The 27,307-nt window shown below is 40.8% G+C and overlaps 4 protein-coding genes across 9 annotated transcripts; 2 read left to right on the top strand and 2 right to left on the bottom strand.

The window, feature by feature from the left end:
- Positions 1–1,634: 1,634 nt before the first annotated feature.
- LOC123741688 (UNC93-like protein MFSD11) lies at positions 1,635–6,226 on the bottom strand. Its single transcript, XM_045715065.1, has 8 exons — positions 6,188–6,226; positions 5,847–5,994; positions 5,606–5,655; positions 5,377–5,442; positions 5,168–5,293; positions 4,891–5,065; positions 4,622–4,757; positions 1,635–1,913 (listed from the first exon to the last, which is right to left on the bottom strand). Exons 2-8 carry the CDS (start codon positions 5,891–5,893, stop codon positions 1,650–1,652), a joined length of 864 nt encoding a protein of 287 aa, XP_045571021.1. The 5' UTR covers positions 5,894–5,994; positions 6,188–6,226; the 3' UTR covers positions 1,635–1,649.
- Positions 6,227–12,530: 6,304 nt separating this feature from the next.
- On the top strand, positions 12,531–16,262 carry LOC106601109 (lysine (K)-specific demethylase 8). Its single transcript, XM_014193039.2, has 8 exons — positions 12,531–12,765; positions 13,239–13,704; positions 13,904–14,076; positions 14,178–14,310; positions 14,404–14,451; positions 15,354–15,503; positions 15,630–15,722; positions 15,882–16,262. The coding sequence occupies exons 2-8, from the start codon at positions 13,252–13,254 to the stop codon at positions 16,044–16,046; spliced, it is 1,215 nt and encodes a 404-aa protein (XP_014048514.2). The 5' UTR covers positions 12,531–12,765; positions 13,239–13,251; the 3' UTR covers positions 16,047–16,262.
- Positions 16,263–16,714: 452 nt separating this feature from the next.
- Positions 16,715–20,839, bottom strand: LOC106601110 (non-structural maintenance of chromosomes element 1 homolog). The gene is made up of 8 exons (XM_014193040.2): positions 20,746–20,839; positions 18,900–19,032; positions 18,545–18,666; positions 18,369–18,446; positions 18,108–18,254; positions 17,884–18,000; positions 17,401–17,527; positions 16,715–17,209 (listed from the first exon to the last, which is right to left on the bottom strand). Exons 2-8 carry the CDS (start codon positions 19,015–19,017, stop codon positions 17,094–17,096), a joined length of 825 nt encoding a protein of 274 aa, XP_014048515.1. The 5' UTR covers positions 19,018–19,032; positions 20,746–20,839; the 3' UTR covers positions 16,715–17,093.
- On the top strand, positions 20,789–25,974 carry LOC106601108 (uncharacterized). 6 transcript variants are annotated; one of them, XM_014193035.2, is made up of 11 exons: positions 20,867–21,066; positions 22,276–22,316; positions 22,526–22,623; positions 22,736–22,862; positions 22,964–23,130; positions 23,259–23,410; positions 23,499–23,643; positions 23,739–23,832; positions 23,951–24,029; positions 24,430–24,506; positions 24,648–25,974. In XM_014193035.2, the coding sequence occupies exons 3-11, from the start codon at positions 22,569–22,571 to the stop codon at positions 25,753–25,755; spliced, it is 2,004 nt and encodes a 667-aa protein (XP_014048510.2). In that variant the 5' UTR covers positions 20,867–21,066; positions 22,276–22,316; positions 22,526–22,568; the 3' UTR covers positions 25,756–25,974. The 6 variants fall into 6 exon arrangements, with proteins under 6 accessions (XP_045571019.1, XP_014048511.2, XP_014048510.2 ...); XM_045715063.1 differs by lacking the exon at positions 22,276–22,316 and having other exon boundaries at positions 20,789–21,066; positions 23,057–23,130; XM_014193036.2 differs by lacking the exon at positions 22,276–22,316 and having other exon boundaries at positions 20,789–21,066.
- The last annotated feature ends 1,333 nt before the right edge of the window (positions 25,975–27,307 follow it).

Genomic DNA, 27,307 nt, shown 5'->3' with positions numbered 1-27,307 from the left:
ACATAGATGCATTTTAAGGTGAGCATTTGTAATGGAACATATTTTAGGCTGAAAGTCTGCATCCCCTTTAATATGTACACAGTGGTGTAAAGTACTTAAAAATACTTTAATGTACTACTTAAGTAGTTTGAGGTATCTGTAGTTTACTATTTAGATTTGTCAACTTTTACTCCACTACATTCCTAAAGAAAATAATGTATTTTCTACTCCATACATTTTCCCTGACACCCAAAAGCACTCATATTTTGAATGCTTAGCAGGACAGGAAAATTGTCTAATTAATGAGCTTAAAGAGAAAATCCCTGGTCATCCCTACTGCATCTGATCTGGCGGACTCACTAAACACAAACACTTTGTTTGTAAATTATGTCTGAGTGTTGGAGTGTGCCCCTGGCTAACCGTAAATTTAAAAAGCAAGAAAATCGTGCCGTCTGGTTTTCTTAATATAAGAAATTTGAAATGGTTATACTTTTATTTTTGATACCTAAATATATTTTACAAATTACATTTACTTTTGATATTTAAGTATATTTAAAACCAAAATACTTTTCTACTTTTACTCAAGTAGTGCTTTACTGGGTGACTTTCACTTCAGTCATTTTATATTTAGGAATCTTTACTTTTACTCAAGTATGACAATTCGGTACTTTTTCCACCAATATATGTATCACACATTTTATATGAGGTACAGTACCAGAAAGAACTTGCAATAGAAAACAGCACACACAATCTATTGCCATGGTAGGAATAAAAGAGAAGTGTATTATCATGAGGATGCAAATGTCTCTGCTTGGACTGAGTTAACATATCCGTTTCCTGTATATAAGAAAAGGAGAACCGCAACAGTATAGGTGTTACCTGACAGTCTTTAGAAAGGAATAGTTGTAATAGGAGTTTAGAGTGCTTTTTATTGTATGATCAACGTTACTGTTTCCTTCATTCTTATCTAAATTGATGCCTACAGTTGTATTTTATCACCATCTCCTGAGCATAATGTGTATTGCATGTTGTTGTCCCACACAATAACCTCTGATATTGAATGTGCTATCTAGAACTTCATTTCCTAGTAAAAAAGAAAGTGTTGCACTTGCCCAGTGATGTCTACCCTCACTTTGGAAGACACAAACCGAAGAAGCACATGTAAGCGCACCTGTTGGTTTACATTTTTTTTTAAATCAGATTGTGTTTGTACCTTCTCCTTGCCACAGAGGACTCATACGGCAAATAGGTTTCTTTAACCAATGACTTTTTTTAAAGTTTACAATAGACATTTGCTTTATTTATAAACAGATAGAAGCAACCAAAACATTAAAAGGCACTTAGTATGCATGACTGACAACATTTTGAAGTGTAAAATATAAAAAAAGTAAGTAAAAGGATACCATAAATGTTAATGCATATAGATGTATTTTTGAACTACTCTACTACATGCTATGGGCACTGAAAATAAGTTGTACAGTAATTGTATTATTACAAGGCAATATTTTTTTATTTTTTTTAATCACTGGATAGCTCTTGTAAGCTTTGGCATGATAGATGTTGAGAATAGTCATAGACAAAACTTGAACAATTTTGTCTACCTATACACATTTCAACACAGCATTACATTTGCCGGTATACATCAATATCGTTTCCCGTACATACTGTAGCTAGCGTGTTTTTGTCACTAATAACATTTTCTGAAACTGTAAGATTATATAAGCATCAATATTAATATTTCTTCTGTTTAGTATGCAAAACAATTCCATCAAGTTATGAAATGTATGATGTATTATAACACTACCACAGAATTTGCAACAATGAGACCATCTTAAATAATAACCCAATGAAACCCAGGATGACCATAATGAGCAGTTGCCAGTTGTGAACAGCAAGTAGCCACTGTAGAAGAAGGCAACTGCTGCAAAAATGGAATGGCAAAGGAAAGAAGAAAACAAAAACATGTTGAAAGTAAAACAAAGAGTTGACTTTGTGTTACTACTCTGTCACAGTAATGTATGAATTGTGTCTTAGATTGTGAGTTCTTACAGAATACTAATGTAATAAAATAATTGGTACATACAGCTATATAATAACAATAATGCATGTTTGTGTGGCTAAATACACCAACACAAGAAGTCCTTCAATCGTCCTTCACTCTAGTTATTCTTACAGTATAACCACACAAGGGATACACTACCGGTCAAAAGTTTTAGAACACCTACTCATTCAAGGGTTTTTCTTTATTTTTACTATTTTCTACATTGTAGAATAATAGTGAAGACATCAAAACTATGAAATAACACATATGGAATCTTGTAGTAACCAAAAATGTATTAAACAAATCAAAATATATTTAATATTTGAGATTCTTCAAATACCCACCCTTTTCCTTGGTGACAGCTTGGCACACTCTTGGCATTCTCTCAACCAACAGTCTTGAAGGAGTTCCCACATACGCTCAGCACTTGTTGGCTGCTTTTCCTTCAATCTGCGGGTTGACTCATCCCAAACCATCTCAATTGGGTTGAGGTTGGGGGATTGTGCAGGCCAGGTCATCTGATATAGCACCTTCTTGGTAGAGTAGCACTTACACAGCCTGAAGGTGTGTTGGGTCATTGTCCTGTTGGAAAACCAATGATAGTTGGACTAGGCGCAAACCAGATGGGATGGTGTACCGCTGCAGAATGCTGTGGTAGCCATGCTGCTTAAGTGTGCCTTGAATTCTAAATAAATCACAGACAGTGTAACCAGCAAAGCACCCCCACACCATAACACCTCCACCTCCATGCTTTACGATGGGAAATACATATGCGGAGATCTGTTCACCCACACCGCGTCTCACAAAGACACGGCTGTTGGAACCAAAAATCTCAAATTTGGACCAGACCAAAGGACAAATTCTCACTTGTCTAATGTCCATTGCTCATGTTTCTTGGCCCAAGCAAGTCTCTTCTTATTATTGGTGTCCTTTAGTAGTGGTTTCTTCGCAGCAATTCGACCATGAAGGCCTGATTCACAGTCTCCTCCGAATTGTTGATGTTGAACAAAGGTGGGATCAAAATCAAAAGTAACAGTCAGTATCTGATGTGGCCACCAGCTGCATTAAGTACGGCAGTGCATCTCCTCCTCATGGACTGCACCAGATTTGCCAGTTATTGCTGTGAGATGTTACCCCACTCTTCCACCAAGGCACCTGCAAGTTCCCGGACATTTCTGGGAGGAATGGCCCTAGCCCTCACCCTCCGATCCAACAGGTCCCAGACGTGCTCAATGGGATTGAGATCCGGGCTCTTCGCTGGCCATGGCAGAAACTGACATTCCTGTCTTGCAGGAAATCACGCACAGAACGAGCAGTATGGCTGGTGGCATTGTCATGCTGGAGGGTCATGTCAGGATGAGCCTGCAGGAAGGGTACCACATGAGGGAGGAGGATGTCTTCCCTGTAATGCACAGCGTTGAGATTGCCTGCAATGACAACAAGCTCAGTCCGATGATGCTGTGACACACCGCCCCAGACCATGACGGACCCTCCATCTCCAAATCGATCCCACTCCAGAGTACAGGCCTCGGTGTAACACTCATTCCTTCGACGATAAACGCGAATCCAACCATCACCCCTGGTGAGACAAAACCGCGACTCGTCAGTGAAGAGCACTTTTTGCCACTCTTGTCTGGTCCAGCGACGGTGGGTTTGTGCCCATAGGTGACGTTGTTGCCGGTGATGTCTGGTGAGGACCTGCCTTACAACAGGCCTACAAGCCCTCAGTCCGGCCTCTCAGCCTATTGCGGACCGTCTGAGCACTGATGGAGGGATTATGCATTCCTGGTGTAACTCGAGCAGTTGTTGTTGTCATCCTGTGGCTGTCCCGCAGGTGTGATGTTCGGATGTACCGATCCTGTGCAGGTATTGTTACACGTGGTCTGCCACTGCAAGGATGATCAGCTGTCCGTCCTGTCTCCCTGTAGTGCTGTCTTAGGCATCTCACAGTACGGACATTGCAATTTATTTCCCAGGCCACATCTGCAGTCCTCATGCCTCCTTGCAGCATGCCTAAAGCACATTCACGCAGCTGAGCAGGGACCATGGGCATCTTTCTTTTGATGTTTTTCAGAGTCAGTAGAAAGGTCTCTTTAGTGTCCTAAGTTTTCATAACTGTGACCTTAATTGCCTACCGTCTGCAAGCTGTTAGTGTCTTAACGACCGCTCCACAGGTGCATGTTCATTAATTGTTTATGGTTCATTGAACAAGCATGGGAAACAGTGTTTAAACCCTTTACAATGAAGATCTGAAGTTATTTGCGTTTTTACAAATTGTCTTTGAAAGATAGGGTCCTGAAAACGGGACGTTTCTTTTTTTGCTGAGTTTACATGATTCCATACGTGTTATTTCATAGTTGTGATGCCTTCACTATTATTCTACAATGTAGAAAATAGTCAAAATAAAATAAAAACTTGAATGAGTAGGTGTTCTAAAACTTTTGAACGGTAGTGTACATCGGCCTACGCATACCTAAACAACAGCCATAAGTTATTAATCAACTATACTGCAATGAACTACACTCAGCGCACCACAGTATCAGTAGCTGGTACATATGTTTTAGTAAACAATCAGCTGTATCAAGCTCTCTCGGGGGTTACCTGGATGAATTTGAAGATGGCAAAAGCAGGCGCGCTTTGCTCAGCATAAACACGCCCCAAGATGCTGTACAGTTGAGTGTTGAAACAGCTGTCACCGAGTCCAAGCAGGAAACTACACAGCAATGCGATGGAGATACTAGGAAACAGATATGAGACGCTCAACTGTGAAAGGGTTACAACAGGTCGTTTTCAACTGACATGATTTCCGATTAATATAAAAACAATATACAGCCCTGCTTTTATTGTTTTGTTTTATATTAAAACAATACCTTGGTGTCAGATATGGCTTGTTCAGTGTGCTAGTTTTTAAAACCACAGGGGCATCATCTGGGATGTTGAGGTAGATCAAGTAGAAGGCGACAAAATGGACGACCATCCCCAGGAAGACCACAGATGTCCGTCTGAAGCGGTTATTCTTACATACTAGTCCAAAGACGCCTCCACCTGACAAATCACATCAGATTACTGTCAAACTAGTTCCTTGTTAGATTGTAACACCAACATAAGAGTGATGGGTAAAAGTTACACTGGGCAACACAAACCTACCAACTATCTCTCCAATCCCCACCACGATTCCAGAGATCCCAATCAAGCCTTTAGCTGCCGCTCCAAACTCTGTTGTTGCCCCGATACATGTCCCATACACACCACTGTAGAAAGATAGCTCCAGTCCTACGATGACAACACACTGCTAAAAACACTATTCCTCTGAGGGAAGTGTCTGGACTTTTGGTTGTGCAGTACAATCTACTTACCACTGTATGCCATGCAACAGCTCAGGAGCAATATGGTTTTGGTTTTGAGCAGTTGCAGGATCGTCTCTGAAGAGAAGGAAACACACAAGGAATTGCTTTGGATGACTAACAGGATAGTAAACAGTGAAACAACATAAACAAGGTAACAGAGGTGTCCTTTAACCCAAAGGAATAGATCAATGATTGATTGTATAATAACAAATGTGCCTGTGAAGCGACATTAACTTACTGAATTCTGACTTTGCATCTTGTACTGCAGAGTTTGCTCTTTGCTTATACCTGCCAAACATTAAGATGGAAAATGATCAAATTAGCAAGACAAACAATATTTATTTTCAATACTGTGATATTCAAATTCATAGCAGAATGAATAACCACCATTTAAAACAGAGACACCAACACAGTGCCATAGAGTCCCATTGGAATAAGGGTACAGTGAGAGAGTACTGTCAATTAATTAGGAAACTAACATCATGCGAGATGAGAGCAAAGGCTGGCCTTCCTCCTCGTTGAGCATCTCCTCCTCTGTTGGAAGAGTCTTTCTCAGAGCCAGGAAGCTGAGTGTTCCCAGCACTGAGGTAACCAGCAGACCTATAAAGATAGTCTTTCTGCTCCTATCTGAGAGGGACATCAAGAACAAAGGAAACAGTGTCAAACAGAGAACACACATCATTACTAAGTAGGGCAACAATATTGGAAGGACGTATGAGTCATATCCTTAATGAAAACAAAGATGCAATTGCGAGTTCTCATTAATGTTAGCTCTATTTTCTCCATATTTTCCCATTGGATGATCTTCACATGCACATACCTGATATTATTATCCTTCCATTCCAATCAAAATAAATGTAAAGATAGTTTTTTTGGCAATGTGTTACAATTACACCTTCTGCTCAAGGTCACCAAATAATGGACAGGACTGGCATTATTATGTAGCCTACCATTAATATATACTATTAATATACCTGCACTGTAAAAGGGCCCAAAACATCCCTGTGTTCCTATTGATGGTGGAAGCATCGGAGTTCTCCACAAGGAAGTGTCCTTGAGCTGTCCAAAGCACTGATGAATGGGATACAAAGAGAAAGTGAGTGTAACGCAGGTCGTATAAAGGGGACCAAGGCGCAGCGTGTATAGTGCTCATATTTACTTTTAATGAATATACTTTAACAAAATGACCAACAACAGTTCTGTCAGGTGAACATACACTAAACAGAAAACAACTACCCACAAAAACCCAGGAAGCAAAACCCTTACTTAAATATGATCTCCAATCAGAGGCAACGAGAATCAGCTGCCTCCAATTGACGATCAACCCAAACAATCCCAACATAGAAATAGAAAAACTAGAACGTATCATAGAAATAGAACACATAGAACAACCCAAAACACCCCCCTGTCACGCCCTGACCTAATCTACTATAGAAAATGACATCTTACTAGGGTCAGGACGTGACAGTGAGAGAGGCTGATTAGGAACTGCAGATGTAATGAATAGAGATGGTTGCTATTTTATGACATTTGAATTGATCAAAATGCATTATCGGGGAACTATTCAGGGATGTGTCTATTTTATTTGGCACAAACTAACATTATCAAACAATACGGTTCATCTGCCCTAAGAATTCTCATTTAGCTCTCCCATTTGTAAAATGTTTGCTTTGCTTGCGATCAGAGATAATGAACATAACCCCGGCATTTCCCTTTTATGTAAATCATTAACAAGCTCCATTTCAGACATCATAACCATGGAAACTTTTGTCCAAAGCTCAGCATCTGACAAGACAGACTCAATGTTCTTTACCATGCATGCAGGTCATGTGCTCCTTCTTGATTTGATCTTCCGTACCCATATTGATAACTGTTTATAATACTGTGTAATTACTATGGCATTTGATCTAGTTACAATTTACAAATCATTATTCCGACAACAAAAAAATGGGTACAACTCAATTTACAAATGTGTTAGGAATTAATGGCATGCATAAGATAATAGCAGACTCCAGAGGCATGTAGAGAATTTTGGATTGGATTAGGCATATGCACAAAGAGGTAAAATATAGACTACGTGACCAAAAGTATGTGGACACCTACTCGTCGAACATTTCATTCCAAAATCATGGGCATTAAAATGGAGTTGGTCCTTCCTTTGCTGCTATAACAGCCTCCACTCTTCTGGGAAGGCTTTCCACTAGATGTTGGGACATTGCTGCTGGGACTTGCTTCCATTCAGCCACAAGAGTGAGGTTGGGCGCAATTAGGCCTGGCTCACAGTCAGCATTCCAATTCATCCCAAAGGTGTTCATTGCGGTTGAGGTCAGGGCTCTGTGCAGGCCAGTCAAGTTCTTCCACACCGATCTCAACAAACCATTTCTGTACGGACTTCGCTTTGTGCACCGGGGCATTGTCATGCTGAAATCGGAAAGTGCCTTCCCCAAACTGCTGCCACAAAATTGGAGGCACAGAATTGTCTAGAATGTCATTCTATGATGTAGCGTTAAGATTACTCTTCAAGTAAAGGGTCTAGCCAGAAACATGAAAAACAGCCCCAAACCATTATTCCTCCTCCACCAAACTTTAGACTATGCATTCGGGCAGTTACTGTTCTCCCGGCATCCGCCAAATCCTGATTCGTCCGTCAGACTGTCATATGGTGACACGTTATTAATCACTCCAGAGAACTTGTTTCCACTGCTCCAGAGTCCAATGGCAGCGAGCTTTACACCACTCCAGCCGACACTTGGCATTGCATATGGTGATCTTAGGCTTGTGTGCAGCTGCTCGGCCATGGAAACCCATTTCATAAAGCTCCCGAATCTCAGTTCTTGTGCTGATGTTGCTACCAGAGTTTGGAACTCGGTAGTGAGTGTTGCAAGCAAGGACAGATGATTTTTATGGACTACGTGCTTCAGCACTCGGCGGTCACGTTCTGTGAGCTTGTGTGTCCTACCACTTCACAGCTTAGCAGTTGTTTCTCCTAGACGTTTCCACTTCACAATAACAGCACTTACAGTTGACCAGGGCAACTCTAGCAGGGCAGAAATTTGACAAACTAACTTGTTGGAAAGGTGGCATCCTATGACGGTGCCACATTGAAAGTCAGTGAGCTCTTCAATAAGACCATTCTACTGCCAATGTTTGTCTATGGAGATTGCATGACTGTGTGCTCAATTTTATAAACCTGTCTGTAACGGGTGTGGCTGAAAAAGCCAAATTCACTGATTTGAAGGGGTGTCCACTTACTTTTGTATATATAGTGTATATTTAATATTGGAGCACCTGCTGGGATGATCCCCATTTGGTATAATACCTTGTGTTGTTCTCTACCATGAATTATTTTATATATATTATAATAATCAGAGCATGAAAGAAATCATGTCTGAAGAAAATTGATGCAAAAATATGCATTGCTATTGCATCCAAATAGGTATTGATGTGTTTATCTTCAGTGATTAAGGGAAGTGAAAAAAAATTGTTCAGCATTTCACATACTAATGACTTCACCGTCAATTCCCATGGGTGAGACTTTCATCCAGCATGTCAAACCAATGAGATGATTCTGTGGATGAAATCACGCTGTGCAAAACACACCCTTCAGGCTTCAAGCTTTCTCTTTCAAAGACACACAGCACCATGTAGAAGGACTTTTAACACACAGGTTGAAAGTTTTCTGTATCTCCACAAGGATTCTGCCTACAGCTACAGGCCCCATAGAGTTGCCAGGATAGAGCCTACAGCTACAGGCCCCATTGAGTTGCCAGGATAGAGCTTACAGCTACAGGCCCCAGAGAGTTAACGGGAAAGAGCCTACAGCTACAGGCCCCATAGAGTTGCCGGGATAGAGCTTACAGCTACAGGCCCCATAGAGTTGCCAGGATAGAGCCTACAGCTACAGGCCCCATAGAGTTGCCGGGATAGAGCTTACAGCTACAGGCCCCATAGAGTTGCCAGGATAGAGCTTACAGCTACAGGCCCCATAGAGTTGCCGGGATAGAGCTTACAGCTACAGGCCCCATAGAGTTGCCAGGATAGAGCTTACAGCTACAGGCCCCATAGAGTTGCCAGGATAGAGCCTACAGCTACAGGCCCCATAGAGTTGCCAGGATAGAGCTGTATGTTCTGTTTGTCAGTGTGTCCAAAATCCTTGATGGAGTGTCTTGTCCTTTCAATATTGTTAACATGTTTATCATTATGATTGACTCAATCTCTGTGCTTTTGAAACGACAGAACTTTGGCACATATATAGATCAAGGTCGTCTCAGCAGGTGTGTTGAAGTTCAGCTTGAGGATACAGGGGGAGGGGAGGGGAGGCTCTCTGACACACTTCTTTTCTACAATGTGCATCACTACATTAGAGCTTTTACTCTACTAATATTAGATTGTTTGATTTTCTTGTCATCTGGTGCCCTTTCCACCATAATGAGACCCCACTCTCATTTAGCATGTCTATTCAATAGAGCTATGAAACTATCCTCCTGGCCTCCTCACACACACACAATCCTTCACAGATCATCTAACTGCATTCCCATCGCCAGTCTCAGGCAGCTGGCCCATTTCCATCTAATAGTCAGACTAATCGCCAAGGGAGGAATTACCACTAAATTAAGGACTAAACAAACGTTCTAGTTTATTGAAGGCTGTAAATGGATGAGCCAAGCTGAGGCTATCCTCCCTATTGTGTTGTCAATATATGTTGAATTTTGTGCTGCTCCATACCCCTTAAATTAGACTTTATGGGCATTGATCGAGGGAGTTTGATGAAATAGCATATTCTGAGGAAATACACTGTGCTTAAAGTCGTCCTCCATTCTAATTTTCACCTAATTTAAAACCTGATTTACTTAACAAAAGGTTGTCCAAGTATGACATAACACAGCGGGGGGGGGGGGGGTCCTTCCTCTTTTGTTCTATATTGCTTCCCTACTGGTCCTTAAGGAAGGTGTGAGGCCGACAGCATCACATCTGACCATCAAACCAACTCTTTGAATGCCCTACTCCCTGAAGTTTGTCTAAATAAAACATAGTTTTTCTCATTGTTTTTACCCTTTAGTGTGTGTACTTTACTGTATACTATATCGCTTTTCAACAGAAAAAGTTCTAAATTGGCTGGAGGACATCTTTAAGCATGGGTCTGTTGACTCAGTCTCTGATGTTAATTGGAAAATAATAGCAGTGGGGTAGAGAGGAATTGATCTAATCTGCGTCATATTTTTCTGTGCTGTCTTATCATGTACTTTGTACTTGAAGCATTTATGCACATCATTAGATCAAAACAGTATTGTGTATTTGTCTCACACTTCCCTTGTGAATAGAGTATGACATCAACATTTATCTAATCTGCAGATCATTAGCCATCACAAACAATGAAGACATGAACAACACAAAGTTCTATTCATTTCACTTTTGGAAATTGTATTGTAATTTCCGGGTGCAGTACAGTAAAGCATGTATTAAATAAACACTGACAATGGTTCTATTTTAGTAGCAGGTCATATAACCTGGGCACAGGAGGTTGGTGGCACCTTAATTGGGGAGGACAGGGCCGTGGTAATGGTATCAAATACATGGTTTCCATGTGTTTGATGCCATTTCATTCACTCCATTCCAGCCATTATTATGAGCAGTCCTCCCTTCAGCAGCCTCCTGTGAACTTGGGCAATGCCATGACTGGCGTTTCCCCTAAACCAGTCACCCATGCAATGTTGTGCTATTCATTTCCTAAACAGTCTGGTATAACCAGACAATGTATAATCAATTATCTAACAAAAGTGTTTAGGGTGTTAAACTATTTTCAATTTGCTTCAGTCCACTGAGCATGCTACAGTTTGTGCAGGCTATCCAGCCAAATCAAGCCTGGCTGCAACAGTCCAAATAAAATCGATGCGACATTGATAGATTGATCTTGTGAGGCTAGAGCTCTGGGAGGTCGTGAGCAGATGTGACTGGGTAAGAGAGCCACGGGTTGACTGGGTTTACACAGTGTGGGTGTACTGTGACAAGATGTCACCAACAGGACATTTCTTTCATGAAGTTCAGTTTTTGTAAAGGGAAAACCTTCCATTTTTCACTGTCAGCCATGCTTTTATTTGCAAACTATGACACTTGAAATTAAGGATTATTAATATACAATTATATTACTATAGCATGGAATTAAATGGCATGTAAAATAATGTTAAACTAATTCAATTTAAAATCCCAAATGAAATACCATGCACGGATGCTCCTCGTCTTCAGAAATGACTTTGTCAAAAAAGCAACCAAATAACTAGGGCTTTACAATGATGGTGAAATTTGGAGAAAGTTTGTGATTAAGCGCGTTAAAACCTTCCTAGAAGTAATGGGTTGAAGGAGGGATGTGTCAGAATGCTGCATTTTGGCACTTTAGCAAGCTTTTATTCATATAAAAAATGTAATATAACATGCTTTTAAAATTATATATTGGTGCACGATTTCTACTTAAAATATCCAAGGGCCACAAAAGGCACTCTTTTTGTGGAACGACCCTACTTACTTTTTAAAAACGTAATCATTTTCGTTCCTATGTAGAATATAAGGCTTTCACAAGAGCCTATCTGCCTTTTTTGGGGATGGATTTCCATGACATGCCACAGTCCTTCATTTCCTTCTCCACAGGTCATTGTCAGGTATCTTTCGCTTCAGAATAAGAATATGATTTCAACCTACAGTTGAAGAACAGAAGTTTACATACACCTTAGCCAAATACGTTTAAACTCAGTTTTTCACAATTCCTGACATTTTATCCTAGTAAAAATTCCCTATCTTACGTCAGTTAGGATCACCACTTTATTTTAAGAATGTGAAATGTCAGAATAATAGAGAGAATTATTTATTTCAGATTTTAATTCCTTCATCGCATTCCCAGTGGGTCAGAAGTTTACATACACTCAATTAGTATTTGGTAGCATTGCCTTGGGTCAAACGTTTCGAGTAGCCTTCCACAAGCTTCCCACAATAAGTTTTTGGCACATTCCTCCTGACAGAGCTGGTGTAACTGAGTCAGGTTTGTAGGCCTCCTTGCTCACACACGCTTTTTCAGTTCTGCCCACAAATGTTCTATGGAAGCGCCATTTGTCGGCTGCATGGCTACTATGTCACTAGCCGCTACTGGAGCTAGAAGTCAGGACAGCTGGAGGCTAGATCAAACTGTCCACTCTTCAGACTGGAGCCAGGGGAGTTGGCAGGATAGATGTATTTCGCTTAATAACGTTGTTGTTTTTTACGAAAAATGTGCTTCGTGCAAAATAATGTGATATTACTGTTTGCATGATCGAACCCTATCATCACCTCGACAATCAACATAAATAACGAATTCGTTTTCTACACTGAGCTCTTTTATTGCAACACCAGCGTCTACATATGTCAATAACGGTAAATAAAAGTGTTTTGGGCATTATCCGACTGTTTACTATTTATTTGTCCACATGTTATAATCTCATTGTCGGGGTATTAAAGAGAACATGTGCCCAGTGATGATTAGTTTGCTTGTGGAAGAGCCATACAGTATTTCATTAGATATCTGATCCACTCAAACAATATTTGGGGATTGGAGTCTTTTTTTCTTGCTCTTACCGGACTCGAGGTTCAGGGGTCTCGCTCCGTGAAAATATCTGTCTCTTCGAATTGAACTCAGTGACATCATGTCACACGAGAGGAATGATATGGAAAATTGAGGTTTTAATAGAAGTCTTGTGTATTCATTGGAGTTAACAGGTAGCAAAGGTTTTGAAAGTAGGCAGCCCCCAGCTAGCTAAGTGTATGGTTATAACATTAGTGGTTTTCAGACCAGATTGATTGTGCACTGTACCTTTTGATTGGGTCTAACAGTTCTCTCTATTTCACAGCACTAGTCTATCTATGGCAGAACTGTGGTCAGCTATCTCTGCTGCTTTGCCTGTGACGGAGGCAGAATTTCTACTTGACTTCAGTGAAAAGGTTGAGCCCAGTGTGGTAGATGTGCTGAAACGTTGCAGGCAGCAGCTGTACACCGGGAGCGGTCGATGGAGGCAAAACGCTCAGATCATCTTGGACTTTTCCTGGGAGAAGCTCAACACAGGAACGTGGCGTGATGTGGACAAGGAGTGGAGGTGTTTGTATTCATATGGCTGCCTGTTCAAAGTAGCTGCCCTATGCCGTGATGATGCCTCACCAGCTACAGTGCAGGAGGCCATACGGACATGTGACTTGGGCCTGCTCATGGGGGCAGCCATCATGGACAATATTTTACAAACCTTTGTAAAGATCCTGCAAAATGAAATCAGGAAGAGGCACTCCAATGAGGAGAATCTTAGTGAAGGAGTTAGTGCTAAGGTGGATTTCAAATCTTATACTGTGTATGTTGTGGCCTGTTGCTTTCTAACCAGTCAATGTGAGCCTGTGTCATATCCCATTTGTTCTTTCTCATAATTTTCTTAAAGGCTAGTAGGCTATTTTATTTTGCTTTGCATATTCTTCAAGTCAAATTGTGTGTTAGTTTATGCTATGTTAAATTCTCTTTTCTTCTCAACAGAAAATGAAGGTTGACTGTGTGTCAGTGCCTGTGGTCAAGCAGGCTCTGGCAGTACCAAGGATACACTGTCCATCATTGGAGAGCTTCAAGAAAGATTACTTGGATCCACAAAAGCCAGTCATATTAGAGGGTATCATAGATCACTGGCCAGCCTTCAAAAATCACCCTTGGAGGTACCTTTTTCTTTATTTTGTGTCCTTCTCTAGTCCGTTGCCCTTACCTTCTCATAGTCCCCCAGACACCTGTGTTGATTTGGTTTTCTCCCTTTGCAAAGCATAGAATACCTGCAAACTGTTGCTGGTTGTCGGACTGTACCTGTTGAAGTGGGCTCAAGATATACCGATGAGGAATGGTCACAGACACTCCTTACGGTCAATGAATTCATCGATCGCTATATTGTTGTGAAAGTAAGTACTTCCTCGTGAAAAATATTACCCCAAAAATAAGCCAATGATAGACGCTTTTCACTCAATGCCTATTCCCGCTCTCTCTCACATTAGGACGCATCAAGTTTGGGATATCTTGCTCAGCACCAGCTATTTGATCAGGTTGGTCATTGCCCTGTCCTGTTTTTTACATAACAAATTTGGGTGAGGATGTCAGTGTTGATATATACTAAACAAAAATATAAACACAACATGTAAAGCTATGGTTTCATGAGCTGAAATAAAAGATCCCAGAAATGTTTCACATGCACAAAGAACATATTTCTCTCAAATGTTGTGCAGCAATTTGTTTACATCCCTCTTAGTGAGCATTTCTACTTTGCCAAGATAATCCATCCACCTGACAGATGTGGCATATCAAGAAGCATGATCATTACACAGGTGCACCTTGTCCTGGGGACAAAGGGTCACTCTAACATGTGCAGTTTTGTCACACAACACAATGCCACAGATGTCTCAAGTTTTGAGGGAATGTGCAATTGGCATGCTGAATGCAGGTATGTCCACCAGAGCTGTTGCCAGAGAATTGAATGTTACTTTCTGTACCATTAGCTGCCTCCAACGTCGTTTTAGGCGTTGTGATACCGGCCACCAGGACAGCTGATGAAACTGAGGAGTATTTCTGTCTGTAATAAAGCCTTTTAGTGGGAAAAACTCATTCTGGTTAGCTGGGCCTTGCTCCCCAGTGGGTGGGCCTATGCCCTCCCAGGTCTACCCATGGCTGCGCCCCTGCCAGTCATGTGAAATCCATAGATTAGGGCCTAATGAATTTTTCATTTGACTGATTTCCTTATATGATCTGTAACTTAGTAAAATTGTTGCATGTTGCGATTATTTTTGTTCACTATAGGACTAAAATACAACAAATGTACATTTTACTGGAAATGTAGGATACAGGCTTCTATAATCCTTGCCTCCATTTTTGTATTGTACAAATTACATTTAAAGCCTACAAGTTTTTCAGTTACAAAAACAGTATTTTGTTCAATGTACTCTTCTCCAAGGTCCCCGAGCTGAAAGACGACATCCGTATCCCTGACTACTGTTGTCTTGGTGAGGGAGAGGAAGATGACATCACGATCAATGCTTGGTTTGGGCCAGGAGGTACAGTGTCCCCCCTTCATCAAGATCCTCAACAGAACTTCCTGGCTCAGGTGAGTCTAACACATCCAGTGAGTAGGATCAGACTCACAGCAATTTGGACCCTGCCAGAGATATGTGTGATACTGTATTTTAGCAATCACAATTTGGTGACTGCATGGTCCCCTATTGTGTAACAGGTGGTTGGAAGAAAGTACATTCGTCTGTATTCCCCTGAGGACACCGAGAAACTCTACCCTCACCAATTGCAGCTCCTACACAACACTAGTCAGGTTAAAATTCAATTTTAAATCTCTTCATGCACCAGGTCTATGATCTTAAAAACAATCTAGCATATAAATGATCTACCTAAACTGTTAGTGCTGCATACTTTGAATGGGAGAAATTAGTAAAGTGTTTGCCATTTAAACAGAAAGCTTTCTTTAATGCAGGTGGAGGTGGAGAGTCCAGACGTGGTGCGATTCCCAGAGTTTGTGAAGGCTCCCGACCTAGAGTGTGTGTTGCAGCCTGGGGAGGTCTTGTTCATCCCAGTCAAACACTGGCATTACGTGCGTTCTTTGGAGCTCAGCTTCTCTGTGAGCTTCTGGTGGTCATGACCCATGATGAGTGATCCAGATTCAGGTTGTTTTTAGTCAGAATTTTGGTTATTGCAGTGGTCTTGTAAAATGCAAGTCCTGTGCTCACGTATCTTGTGACTTAGGTCTGTTTGTTATTTTCTTAAACAATCATTAACATGTCTGTCCTTTCATTGCTTCAGCCCTCTGAGCCTCGCCCACCAAATGGCTTTAAAAACATCTGATTCTATGAACAAATTCATGGTTAAGTGTCAATGGTAATTCAAAAAGGAATAAGGTTGGAAACGAGTCTCAATTTACATAGTTCAACTTACAACGGCGATTCATATTGAAGAATTATGGGAAATCTGCTCAACTCAATTAACTTGAGTAGAGGAAAATAGCCTATCACTATGGCTATTTTACATAATTAAAAGTATCCCACCTCATATCCATGACAAAGGAAAGCCAGTTGTGTTCAATCTATCAACACTTGAATGTGATTATGGCACACATTGAATGCCAAGCTACCTGCATGATTGGCGCTTGCTTCCACTCATTACTAAATTAAATGAAGGAGCAGTTAGTGTATGCTCATTTCCTACTGCATATAAAATATGGAGTTGTTACCCATTTAATTTGATAGGGTATGCTTTTTCAAATTAGCATATTTAATTGTTCCCAAAGTTATTCCTGCAGATACTCAAAGATGAGGTAATGTCCATAATTTATTCAAATGAGGCAGTACTATTCTAATTTAACAACCTAATGAACCACAGGCACAAATTATGTACACACAGCTTCCCATTTAAACTGCCTGAAAGAATGATTGAAGTAGTTGCCACACTTCCCAGAATTGCTCCCATAGAAAGTAACTTAATAAAATTAAGATAATCAAGTTAAGAGGAGTTCACGGGAGACCATTGACGCTTCAATGAAAGTTAGATTCTTTCAGGAGAACATCTAATATTTGATATATAATTATAAAAATGTTTTATCAACATTGAAACTGAAATTGAGTTCTCTACATTTGAATGAAGGCAAAACATTGTACTGAAAGTTCTGACAGCTATACATGCATCCGTGAGGTTATGACCTCTTGGTCCTCCGGGCCTGAGCTGTAGACCGAGGAGTGGGGGTGGGGGCCGTGTTCTCTTTGGCTGCTGACTGAGTCTCGCTCTGAGAGGACGGAGGTCTATACACATCTATAGGGAAGAGAAGGGAAAATGAAATGATATGAATGACTAGATAAGTAAATATTCGTTTTTTCTTCGTCTGAGTCGAAACAGATGAAAGTGATATGTATACACAGACCATTGTACAAACTATGATAGATTGTATAGACTATCATGGTACCACTTGTGTTGCAATTCTTTGATCAGCGTAACATTATTACCTGGGACCTCATGTGGCCAGAAGTCCTCACAGGCAGGGCATCGTGGATCAGTCCTTCCTTTGAAGTATCTGGCGACACAAGGGGTGTGGATTTTGATGCCACATGTAGGATTTTCACACATCTGGCACTGAGAGGTAAAAAGACCAGATTATTACAAAAATGAAGCATGAAACTAAATGCATTGCCTAGAAAGCCAGGCTATATCAGTGGTGTCAATCCCATTTTAAATTCAGTCAACATATTGCGTTACCGTTCATGAGAAGCATATCCAACAAAACGGACATGCAACATTAAACATTCATGTCTACCTTCTAGCAGGTTTGAACAGAGAGCAGAGGACTGAGAAAAGTGAGTTTGGGAATCTGACAAAAAGCAGATGTTACACCAATTTGGATTTGACATGGGGTCCAATTTAGCTAGCAGGAGGAATACATTAGATGCAACTTATTTACTGTAATTTAAATTGAAGTTGTATCACTTTACCTGCAAAGCCACATTGTGACAGATGTGGCAGACCTTGACCTGGTCTTGATACAACATCCGAATATATGGCTCCATCTCCATTATACATCGAGTGGAGAGAGAGTAGTCACCATTTTTCTGAAGAAAAGACAAACACAGATTGCAAGTCAATCAGTGGCACAAGAAAGTGAGTGCACACAAGAAGCAATAACTGCATGCCTAGAATGTGTCTTCAGAGACAGCACCTCATTCAGCCACTTATCCTGAACAAGCCTGTTCAGTACATGTTCCGTTTCTCTTTTCTTTAGCTTCTTTGTCTGGAGGCTGTCGGCACAGTTAAGAATGTCCGTGGAAGAGGCGGTTCCATTGTCAGAGTCCACAATTAGGTCCATCTAAAAAACAAATACAAAAATAAGAACATGCCAGTTGTTACAGAGATATTCAAATGTTATTTAAATCTTAAGTCTTGACAGTCATTTACCATTTACTAAAAACAGCATACTCACTGTTTTTCGGAATAATTCCAACTCGTTGTCTGCATAATCAGTTGACATCCTGGTCACATCAGTTTCAGCCATGTTCACCTGGACAGGAGAAGATGTCAACAGGAAAAATAAGAGCAGTTCATGATGGTAGTAGTAGTAAAAGAGCTTTGTGAATGAATTTGATTAGTGTCACTGACCAAAGCATGGTACTGTAGACCATCCTCCTCAGACATCCCTTTTCTGATCTGCATGAACATGGGCTGCAGCTGGGCATTGATAACCTCGATGAATTCATCGAGTTTATCATGAGCATAGTGTGCTGTATAAAAAGGTGTACATGTGAGTGGCCCTCAACAAAAACATTTTTGCCCAGTTTCTCAGACCTAGATTAAGCCTATTCCTGGACTTAAAGGCACTTTCAATAGAGAATCTCTATTGTGTCTAGAAAACTGGACCTTTGAGTTTAAGGGTTTATCATAGAGACACTTTGCTGACAAAAAATAAACAGTAGAGAACCAGGGGCAAAATAGTATACAGCTATGCTGTTCTTACCACCGTGTGTCTCACAGCAATGCCGGTGGAGAGCCCTTGCCTTGGCACCATCAATGATCCCATTGACCATCATGGTTTGCAGGAACCTTTTATGGCTTTCTCCCAGTGGTCGAGCCATGGTGCAAGGAAAGCCCTAGAAAACATTAAACAACAATTTTGAATAAGCAGCATTTGAGGGTGTGAGATTCCATTGGACCCCACACGATGTGGTTGACCAATAATTGCTAGTGCTTGGGCACACACATCGACAAGCCAATTTGCCTCTTTGCATTATAGGCTGACGTTAGCTCACAGATGAAAGTGGTCAGCTACACTGAACAAAAATATAAACGCAACATGCAAAGTGTTGGTCCCATGTTTCATGAGCTGAAATAAAAGATCCCAGAAATGTTCCATACGCACAAAACTTATCTCTCAAATGTTGTCCCGAAACTTGTTTACATCCCTGTTAGTGAGCATTTCTCCTTTCCCAAGACAATCCAACTGACAAGTGTGACATATCAAGAAGAGGATTAAACAGCATGATCATTACACAGGTGCACCTTGTGCTGGGGACAATAAAAGACCACTCTAAAATATGTAGTTTTGTCACAACACAATGCCACAGATGTCTCAAGTTCTGAGGGAGCGTGCAATTGGCATCCTGACTGCCGGAATGTCCACCTGAGCTTTTGCCAGAGAACGTAATGTTAATTTCTGTACCATAAGCAACTTCCAACGTCGTTTTAGAGAATTTGGCATTACGGCCAACCGGCCTGACAACTGCAGACCACGCGTACAGCATTGTGTGGGCGAGCTGTCAACGTTGTGAACAGTGCTCCATGGTGGATTATGGTATGTGCAGGCATAAGCTACTAACGAGAAACACAATTGCATTTTTATCCATGGCAATTTGAATGCACAGAGATACAGTGATGAGATCCTGAGGCCCATTGTCGTGCCATTCATCCATTGCCTCATGTTTCAGCATGATAACGCACGGCCCCATGTTGCAAGGATTTGTACACAGTTCCTGGAAGCTGGAAATGTCCCAGTTCATCCATGGCCTGCATACTCACCAGACATGTCACCTGTTGAGCACGTTTGGGATGCTCTGGATCGACATCTACAACGGTGTGTTCCAGTTCCCGCCAATAACCAACAACTTCGCACAGCCATTGAAGAGTGGGACAACATTTCACACACCACAATCAACAGCCTGATCAACTCTATGCGAAGAAGATGTGTCACGCTGCATGAGGCAAATGGTGGTCACACCAGATACTGACCGGTTTTCTGATCCACGCGCCAACAGATGCACGTCTATTCCCAGTCATGTGAAATCCATTAGATTAGGGCCTAATGAATATATTTAAATTAACTGATTTCCTTATATGAACTGTAATTCAGTAAAATCTTTGAAATTGTTGTGTGTTGCATTTATATTTTTGTTCAGTATAGTTATCTCTAGCTGTCAAACAGTAATGTTAGCTAGCTCCCTCAGGGTGCGTGTGTAGCTCTCCGGTAGTAATAGACAACGCAACTCACACACAAACACCTCATACACACACAGACTCCTGTACTCACACTGACTGTACAAAATATTAGGAACACCTTATCTTTTGTCTTACCCATTCACCCTCTGAATGGCACACATACACAATCCATATCTCAATTGTCTCAAGGCTTAAAAATCCTCCCCTTCATCTACACTGATTGAAGTGGATTTAACAAGGGGATCATAGCTTTCACCTGGATTCACCTGGTCAGTCTGTCATGGAAAGCGCAGGTGTTCCTGATGTTTTGTACACTCAGTTTTTGTGTATATAGATCTCTCTCTCACACTCACGCACACACCGATACTCACAAACACATCCAACGTTGCGAGGAGGTAGCTGGAACCCAATATGGTGACCGGAGTATGGGCGTGTGGGTGTGTCGAAAGGAAAGGAGTGGGTGTGTCAAAAGCACTCTGCTATACGTTACACCAAAGACAGAAGAGTATGGTTTAGAAACTCTGTCAGATGGTTTAAATTGGGCAGTGTTGTTTATTTATTTTTCGTTTCTTATCACGCCGCTACCGTACATTTGAGCTACAGTACTGTGAGAGTTTGGACTTTTGTTTTGAAGCCAGAGGATGAGTCTTGAGTCGGATTTCACTGTTTTAAGCAAATAATTTTACATTCAGGTAAAAAACTGAAGACAGTTTATTTTTTATAAAAATGATGGATGATGGGTGTACTGTTGCTTCATGGGTTGTATGTGTGTGCTTACTGTGACTATCACCCTGATATTGGCTACTAGGTAGGCACTTCCCATGCCGTTGCCGGACAGTAGTGCTTGTCAAGCAGGAGCGAAGGGCACTGTGTCCCGGTGTTGTTGCCGTTCATGCCCTTCCTATTGAGTAGTAGACTATGTATGTATCAAGGTGACATCTAGATGGTTATCAATATTAGTTATTTCTTGTGTAGGCTGCTATCAAATATATGTATAGCTAACACAAGATACTTCATCTGTGTCGTTTACAGTGGAAGGAAATTAAGAATAGCGGGCAGTACAAGCAAGGAGGTGTGCAAAGCCAAGTACAAGCTAGTGAGATCCTATTAGCGCGTTGTAGCATGTATTTGCATATTTCTGTTAGGGAATGCATCCTCTTGGAAGTGTCTTTGTGCACAAACTCAATTTGACCTTGCACTCCTAAACAACACATTTATATTTTACTTTGGCAACGCGCCAAGTCTATAAATCTTAATGTACTGTGTTCGTAACAGATTTTTGTTTTGGGAACAGAAAAAGTTGCTCTGTTTTGTTAATGCTGGTTCCTTTTACTTCTGTCAAAAATTTCCTAGCTTGCTTTGTTTACGCGGGTTGTACGTGAGACTTGCACGGGCCTACCTCTTCCTCTGTAGTTACGTTTACGGTGTTTCTGGAAAACCATCTTGAAGCCAAGGTGCTACCGCCCCCAAGCGGACTGGTAGACCAAAAGCGTCTCAAGCAAAAAGGCAAACATTGTACATTAGGTATGGTTTAGATTGTAAACTATGTGGCTCGGTGTTCCATGTCTTTATCTGAAACCAGACTTCCCGGTAATAGATTAAGTTGCAAAAAGATTGCAATTTTATTTAAATGTTGGCGATAGAATTCGAAGTTGGTAATCAACCATAAAACAAAAACAAAGCGTACGTGCGTGCGATGTGGCCATACAAGGAAGGGGGGCGAACTTCCCATGAAAGGTGTGTCCTATTGGATCTGTAATTTCCAGTAAGCAATTCGTCGTTGTCAAAACAGCAGCTCTTTCTATTTGTGTAAAGTAACAAATGATTGTTACCACTGTAGATCGTATGAAGACTATATACTGTATTATAGATGCATTGGTTTTTTGTTTGTTCTTTTAAAGGAATGAGTACTTCCTCAAAATTATAATATATCATTGTGTGGGTGAGTGACTTTCGATTTGCTATATCTCTATGTAATCAAGGGAAACTAGTGGGAAAGTTAGGTCTATTAACAAAAACAACAACTGCAGACCCACAAAAAACGTATTACTGTATTAATAATCACTTCTTCACATTTAGCCTACATGTAGCCTATTTTAATGTGTAGGAATTGAAACACTAACATGAAACATTTTCTCTTTCTGATTTCAGATTGAATTATACTGTGTGGTTTACTCTAAAGTATTCAGCAACAATGTTTCTATTGATTATTATACTCACAACCTTTGGGACTTTGATAGCTGATGATGGTAAGCAGTCTTTTGTATATAGCCTATAAACATGTAAGTAGATTTAACCACAGTATTTTTGCCTGATCATGATTAACATTTGACAAGCTTTTTGTTTGTTAATTACTTGTAGCAATGAGTGACGGAAATCTTCAATGCTTCAACGACAATGAAAAAAGTATGGTTTGTCATTTTACAACTGACAAGTCTAAGTGTGCTGAATACAACATGACATTGAAATTTATGGGCAAAGAAAATATGTAAGTTTATGATTGTTTAAGTTTTTCTATTGTCGATGTTAATCTCACCAAGAAGTCATATTTCATTTCAAAACTGCATTATTATTCAACTTATTTCCCAGAGCCCAGAATGGTTGTACTTTCAAGGAAAAGGAGAGGTCCAATGATGTTTCCAAATGTGGATGCTCTATTGATCCAATGGTCTTTACTATTAGGGAGGAGTTTAATGCAACTCTTTGGAATTCTGGGAAGCGCCTAAATTCCAAAGTCCTCTGTATCAAATGCAGCAGTGAGTTGCATCTACATATGCAGATTGCTATTTGAAAATGAATTACTGTTATAAAGAATATTGCATGAAATGAAACCATTCTTTAATTGATTGATATGTCAAACCATCCCTATCATTGCCCTATACAGTAAAACCCAAAACCCCCACCGTCCAAATGGTGAAACCAACAAAAAATGGGAATTTCCTGGTCAAATGGAAGACAAACTACCCTGATGATGTACCGTTTTCTAAGGACTTGATTGCCGAATTGAGCTACAGAAAGAAAGGAGAAACAGATGAGGTAAAGGAGGGTGATCTACAGCATTCCCCCGGTTGCTGTCACATCACAAAGACAAAATTCCTTCTAGCCCTTTCCTTTCTTCCTACAGGTGTCCAAAAATGACTCAACAACTTCCCATGAATTACTTGGCAGAGACTTGGAGCCAAACACCATTTATGCTCTGAAGGTCAGAACCTATACTGACATGAGCGGTCGTTTCAGTGACTGGAGTGAAGAGTTGGAATTCACCAACCGTAAGTGATTAAATGAGATTTATCATCCATGGGTTTTCAAACCTTAATTTCACTTTCACCTTGTAGCTCATTGTATATTCTTCTCTGCTCCACAGCTGCATCATCTCGGAAAATACTCCAGATTGTCATTGCTTTCAGTTGCATTGCTGTTATCATCATCACAAGTGCTTTGTTTTGGTGCAGTGTTAGGTAAATTGTCCTGACATGTCTGTAGGTGACAGTATGTCTGTTTCCACAAACATTTGTTATCATACAGCTTCATATTGGCCCTATAGGCTTTCAATCCTCCTATTTCCCCCCTCTGCAGACTCAAAGCCAAGTTGTGGGATAATATTCCTAAATGTTCAAACCAAGACCTTTTGTATATGGTTCCAGGAGTACCTAAGGTGAGGCTCTATCTCCAATTATAAACTGGGTGGTTTGAGCCCTGTATGCTGATTGTCTGAAAGCTGTGGTATATCAGACCGTATACCATGGGTATGACAATAAAAAAAAAAGATATATTTTAGAATAGTTACATTCGTAACTAGTTTAGAATAGCAATAAGGCACCTCTGTGGTTTGTGCTATATGTCCAATATACCACAGCTAAGGGCTTTGTCCAGGCATTCTGAGTTGTGCAGAAGAACAGCCCTTAGCCGTGGTATATTGGCTATTTACCACACCTCCTCAGGCCTTATAGCGTAAATATTCTATGTTTAAATAAACTGTAAACCTTCATTACTTTCATACTGTAATTCCTTCTATTTGTGTATTTGCATTTAGTGATGTTTGTTCTCCACCACAGGTATTGTCTCCTCCCAAAATACGTTTATCCTCCATCCATGTTGATTCTTCAAAAATGGACACTGAAGGAAAATCATGGTGAGCGTATAGATGCACTATAAACATAGCAAAATGAAAAGGTGTCTTTGGGTTCAGTCCTATTCGTGTGGGCAGACAGGTCCTTGCAATGAAAATAAGCTTTAAATCACTGTAAGTTGCCCGCTTGTCTTTTCTCTACAGGACAAACCCCTCGATAGTAGATGGGAGCAGTGGAAGAGGTAGTGCCTCAGAGCTTGACTCATCTTCCTTGAGTTATGCCCACAAATATTCCATGAGCCTGGAGCCTAGTAATGTGCAAATCATTAGCCATCTTCAAGAGGCCCTGACCAAAGTCTTTCCCAGCCTTGTTCCTTTGGACGGGAATCCTCAGTCATTGCTTTTAGCCCCTCCTAAGACAGATGATGGTACACAAATGATCTGCCCTGAGTCAAATAGAGACATTGGTGTGTGTTCATCTGACTACAATCCTCTTCATTTCATGAGTGAGTCTGGAGGCTCTTGTGGGTCGTCTTGTTACAACAATATTACCTACTCCCCCTCAGTGCCCATTCAAGAGTTAACAACAAGCAAGACATCCTCATTTCCTACGCAGCCTCTGCTCTTTTGTAACTCCTCCTACCATTCTGGGGAGGCTGAAGTGTTGAAAAATGGCCATCCACAGCTATTTCTTGGTACTGGTCAACAAGACCTTAACTTGTCCACTAACTGTGCACCCCTCTTGCAAACTGACTTTTCATATCACCCGTGTGATGGCGCCAGTGATGATTCAGAGACTACCACGTCAGCAGAGGACACCAGTCTGATGTACGGCTCTAATGACAGCAATGTGTCCGAACCTCACAATGTTATCAGTGTCGTTCCTGGATATCAGAGCTTCAGTAAGGCGGTCAGTAAGGACAATGAGAGAGGAACTGATGCCTTCATGGATATGCCACTGCCACTTAAGGGTTTCCAGGATGTGGACAGTAGCGAGCCACTGATTTACGATGTGAATCCATGTTACCACAGCCTGCCTGACCCTGGATGCTGCCTCCCCCCGAGTGATGGCGATTATCAGACTTTACAGAGCCTGGGACAAAATAGCCCAGATCAGTGGGTTTCAGACAAACTGCTGAACAAGTGTTTGGAGACTGAGATCCCTCAAAGCTCCATGGGGAACATGCCTCTAAATGTCATACCCAACTCACAGGGAGGACAATGTCCGATACCTGGAAGTCCCTTTCTTACTGCTTTCTGTTCAGTCCAAGCCATGCAAATAGACAATGACAGCTCTTATCATTGTGTGTGATTATACGGTAGACACTTTTGCACTTCACTTTACAATTTATTTTATTTTGGGGACTTGAGCTCATATGTTTTTTTTCTATATTATACAAACAGTTTGAATACCATTCTGCCATGAAAATGCTGTAGCCTCATGTCCAGAAATGTTCCACATTTTGGATGTACAGCTTCTGTAAATAAACATTTGTGTGTGGGAAACTGCTACAGTTAATTGTTGAAGAGATATAACATGTCTTGTCTTTGCCTCATCTGTCTGAAGCATGTTGTTCATCTGGGATGTAAACAAATAAGGATGTGTACTTCAGTTGAAATACTGAGCAATAACATCTAGATTCCACATCAAGGTCGTCAAACTAATCTCCAGCCTCTAAAAGTGACTTCTCTTCTAATGGCTTCCCAAAATAGTAAAATAGTCAGACAGTTTCATTGCATATGATGTTTGATAGGCTAAATAGTGTTAACAGTACAAGCCTCATGCAAACATTGAGGTTGAATTTCTGATTTAAAAAAGTGGTAGACCTACTTCCTTATTGCGTTGTTCCTTGAAACAAGTACATTTCAGCTTCCATGGAAATACATGCCCACAAAGTAGAGCCAGCCTCTGATGTCATAGATGTGTTGGGAAATGGGTTCAACAAAAAAAATTGGCTTTGTTTGGGGTTATTTTCTGAGGATGAAATTCTTGTTTTATAGTGTTTATTGTAGAAAACATGAAGACTTTTTTCCCTTCAAAGCGCTTTCAAATCAAATTTTATTGGTCACATCCACATGGTTAGCAGATGTTATTGCGAGTGTAGCGAAATGCTTGTGCTTCTAGTTCTGACCATGCAGTAATATCTAACAAGTAATCTAACAATTTCACAACAACAAAGGAATGAATAAGAATATGTACATATAAATATATGGAAGAGCGATGGCCGAACGGCATAGGCAAGATGCAGTAGATGGTATAGAGTACAGTATATACATATGAGATGAGTAATGTAGGGTATGTAAATATTATATAAAGTGGCATTGTTTAAAGTGACTAGTGATACATTTATTACATCCAATTTTTAATTATTAAAGTGGCTAGAGATTTGAGTCAGTATATTGGCAGCAGCCTCTCAATGTTAGTGATGGCTGTTTAACAGTCTGGTGGCCTTGAGATTGAAAAACAGCTTCTGTCTCGGTCCCCGCTTTGATGCACCTGTACTGACCTCGCCTTCTGGATGATAGCGGGGTGAACAGGCAGTGGCTCGGGTGGTTGTTGTCCTTGATCTTTTTGGCCTTCCTTTGCCCCCGGTTATGCGTTGTGCAGACCTCACTACCCTCTGGAGAGCCTTACAGTTGTGGGCGGAGCAGTTGCCGTACCAGGCGATGATACAGCCTGACAGGATGCTCTCGATTGTGCATCTGTAAAAGTTTGTGAGTGTTTTTGATGACAAGCTACATTTCTTCAGCCTCTTGAGGTTGAAGAGGCGCTTTTGCGCCTTCTTCACCACACTGTCTGTGTGGGTGGACCATTTCAGTTTGTCTGTGATGTGTACGCCGAGGAACTTCAAACCTTCCACTTT

This window comes from Salmo salar, chromosome ssa03 (assembly GCF_905237065.1).
Source record: "Salmo salar chromosome ssa03, Ssal_v3.1, whole genome shotgun sequence".
Classification (NCBI taxonomy): domain Eukaryota; kingdom Metazoa; phylum Chordata; class Actinopteri; order Salmoniformes; family Salmonidae; genus Salmo; species Salmo salar.
The sequence above is the reverse complement of the archived record's forward strand: the minus strand, read 5'-3'. Positions and strand labels throughout refer to the sequence as shown.

Bases quoted from the DNA above. Each gene is read 5' to 3' on its own strand.
- LOC123741688 (XM_045715065.1), bottom strand. From the start codon at position 5,893: ATGCTCAACGAGGAGGAAGGCCAGCCTTTGCTCTCATCTCGCATGAT. The intron at 5,443-5,605 runs GTAAGTTAATGT...CCTTCTCTTCAG, and splicing joins AGATGCAAAGTCAGAATTCA to AGACGATCCTGCAACTGCTC. The intron at 4,758-4,890 runs GTATTGTTTTAA...TCTGTTTCCTAG, and splicing joins AAGCCATATCTGACACCAAG to TATCTCCATCGCATTGCTGT.
- LOC106601109 (XM_014193039.2), top strand. From the start codon at position 13,252: ATGGCAGAACTGTGGTCAGCTATCTCTGCTGCTTTGCCTGTGACGGAG. The intron at 14,077-14,177 runs GTACCTTTTTCT...CCCTTTGCAAAG, and splicing joins TTCAAAAATCACCCTTGGAG to CATAGAATACCTGCAAACTG. The intron at 14,311-14,403 runs GTAAGTACTTCC...CTCTCACATTAG, and splicing joins ATCGCTATATTGTTGTGAAA to GACGCATCAAGTTTGGGATA.
- LOC106601110 (XM_014193040.2), bottom strand. From the start codon at position 19,017: ATGGCTCGACCACTGGGAGAAAGCCATAAAAGGTTCCTGCAAACCATG. The intron at 18,447-18,544 runs GTCAGTGACACT...TCTCCTGTCCAG, and splicing joins GTCTACAGTACCATGCTTTG to GTGAACATGGCTGAAACTGA. The intron at 17,528-17,883 runs GTAAAGTGATAC...TTTACCTCTCAG, and splicing joins GTCACAATGTGGCTTTGCAG to TGCCAGATGTGTGAAAATCC.
- LOC106601108 (XM_014193036.2), top strand. From the start codon at position 22,569: ATGTTTCTATTGATTATTATACTCACAACCTTTGGGACTTTGATAGCT. The intron at 22,624-22,735 runs GTAAGCAGTCTT...AATTACTTGTAG, and splicing joins GACTTTGATAGCTGATGATG to CAATGAGTGACGGAAATCTT. The intron at 23,644-23,738 runs GTAAGTGATTAA...TCTGCTCCACAG, and splicing joins AGAGTTGGAATTCACCAACC to CTGCATCATCTCGGAAAATA.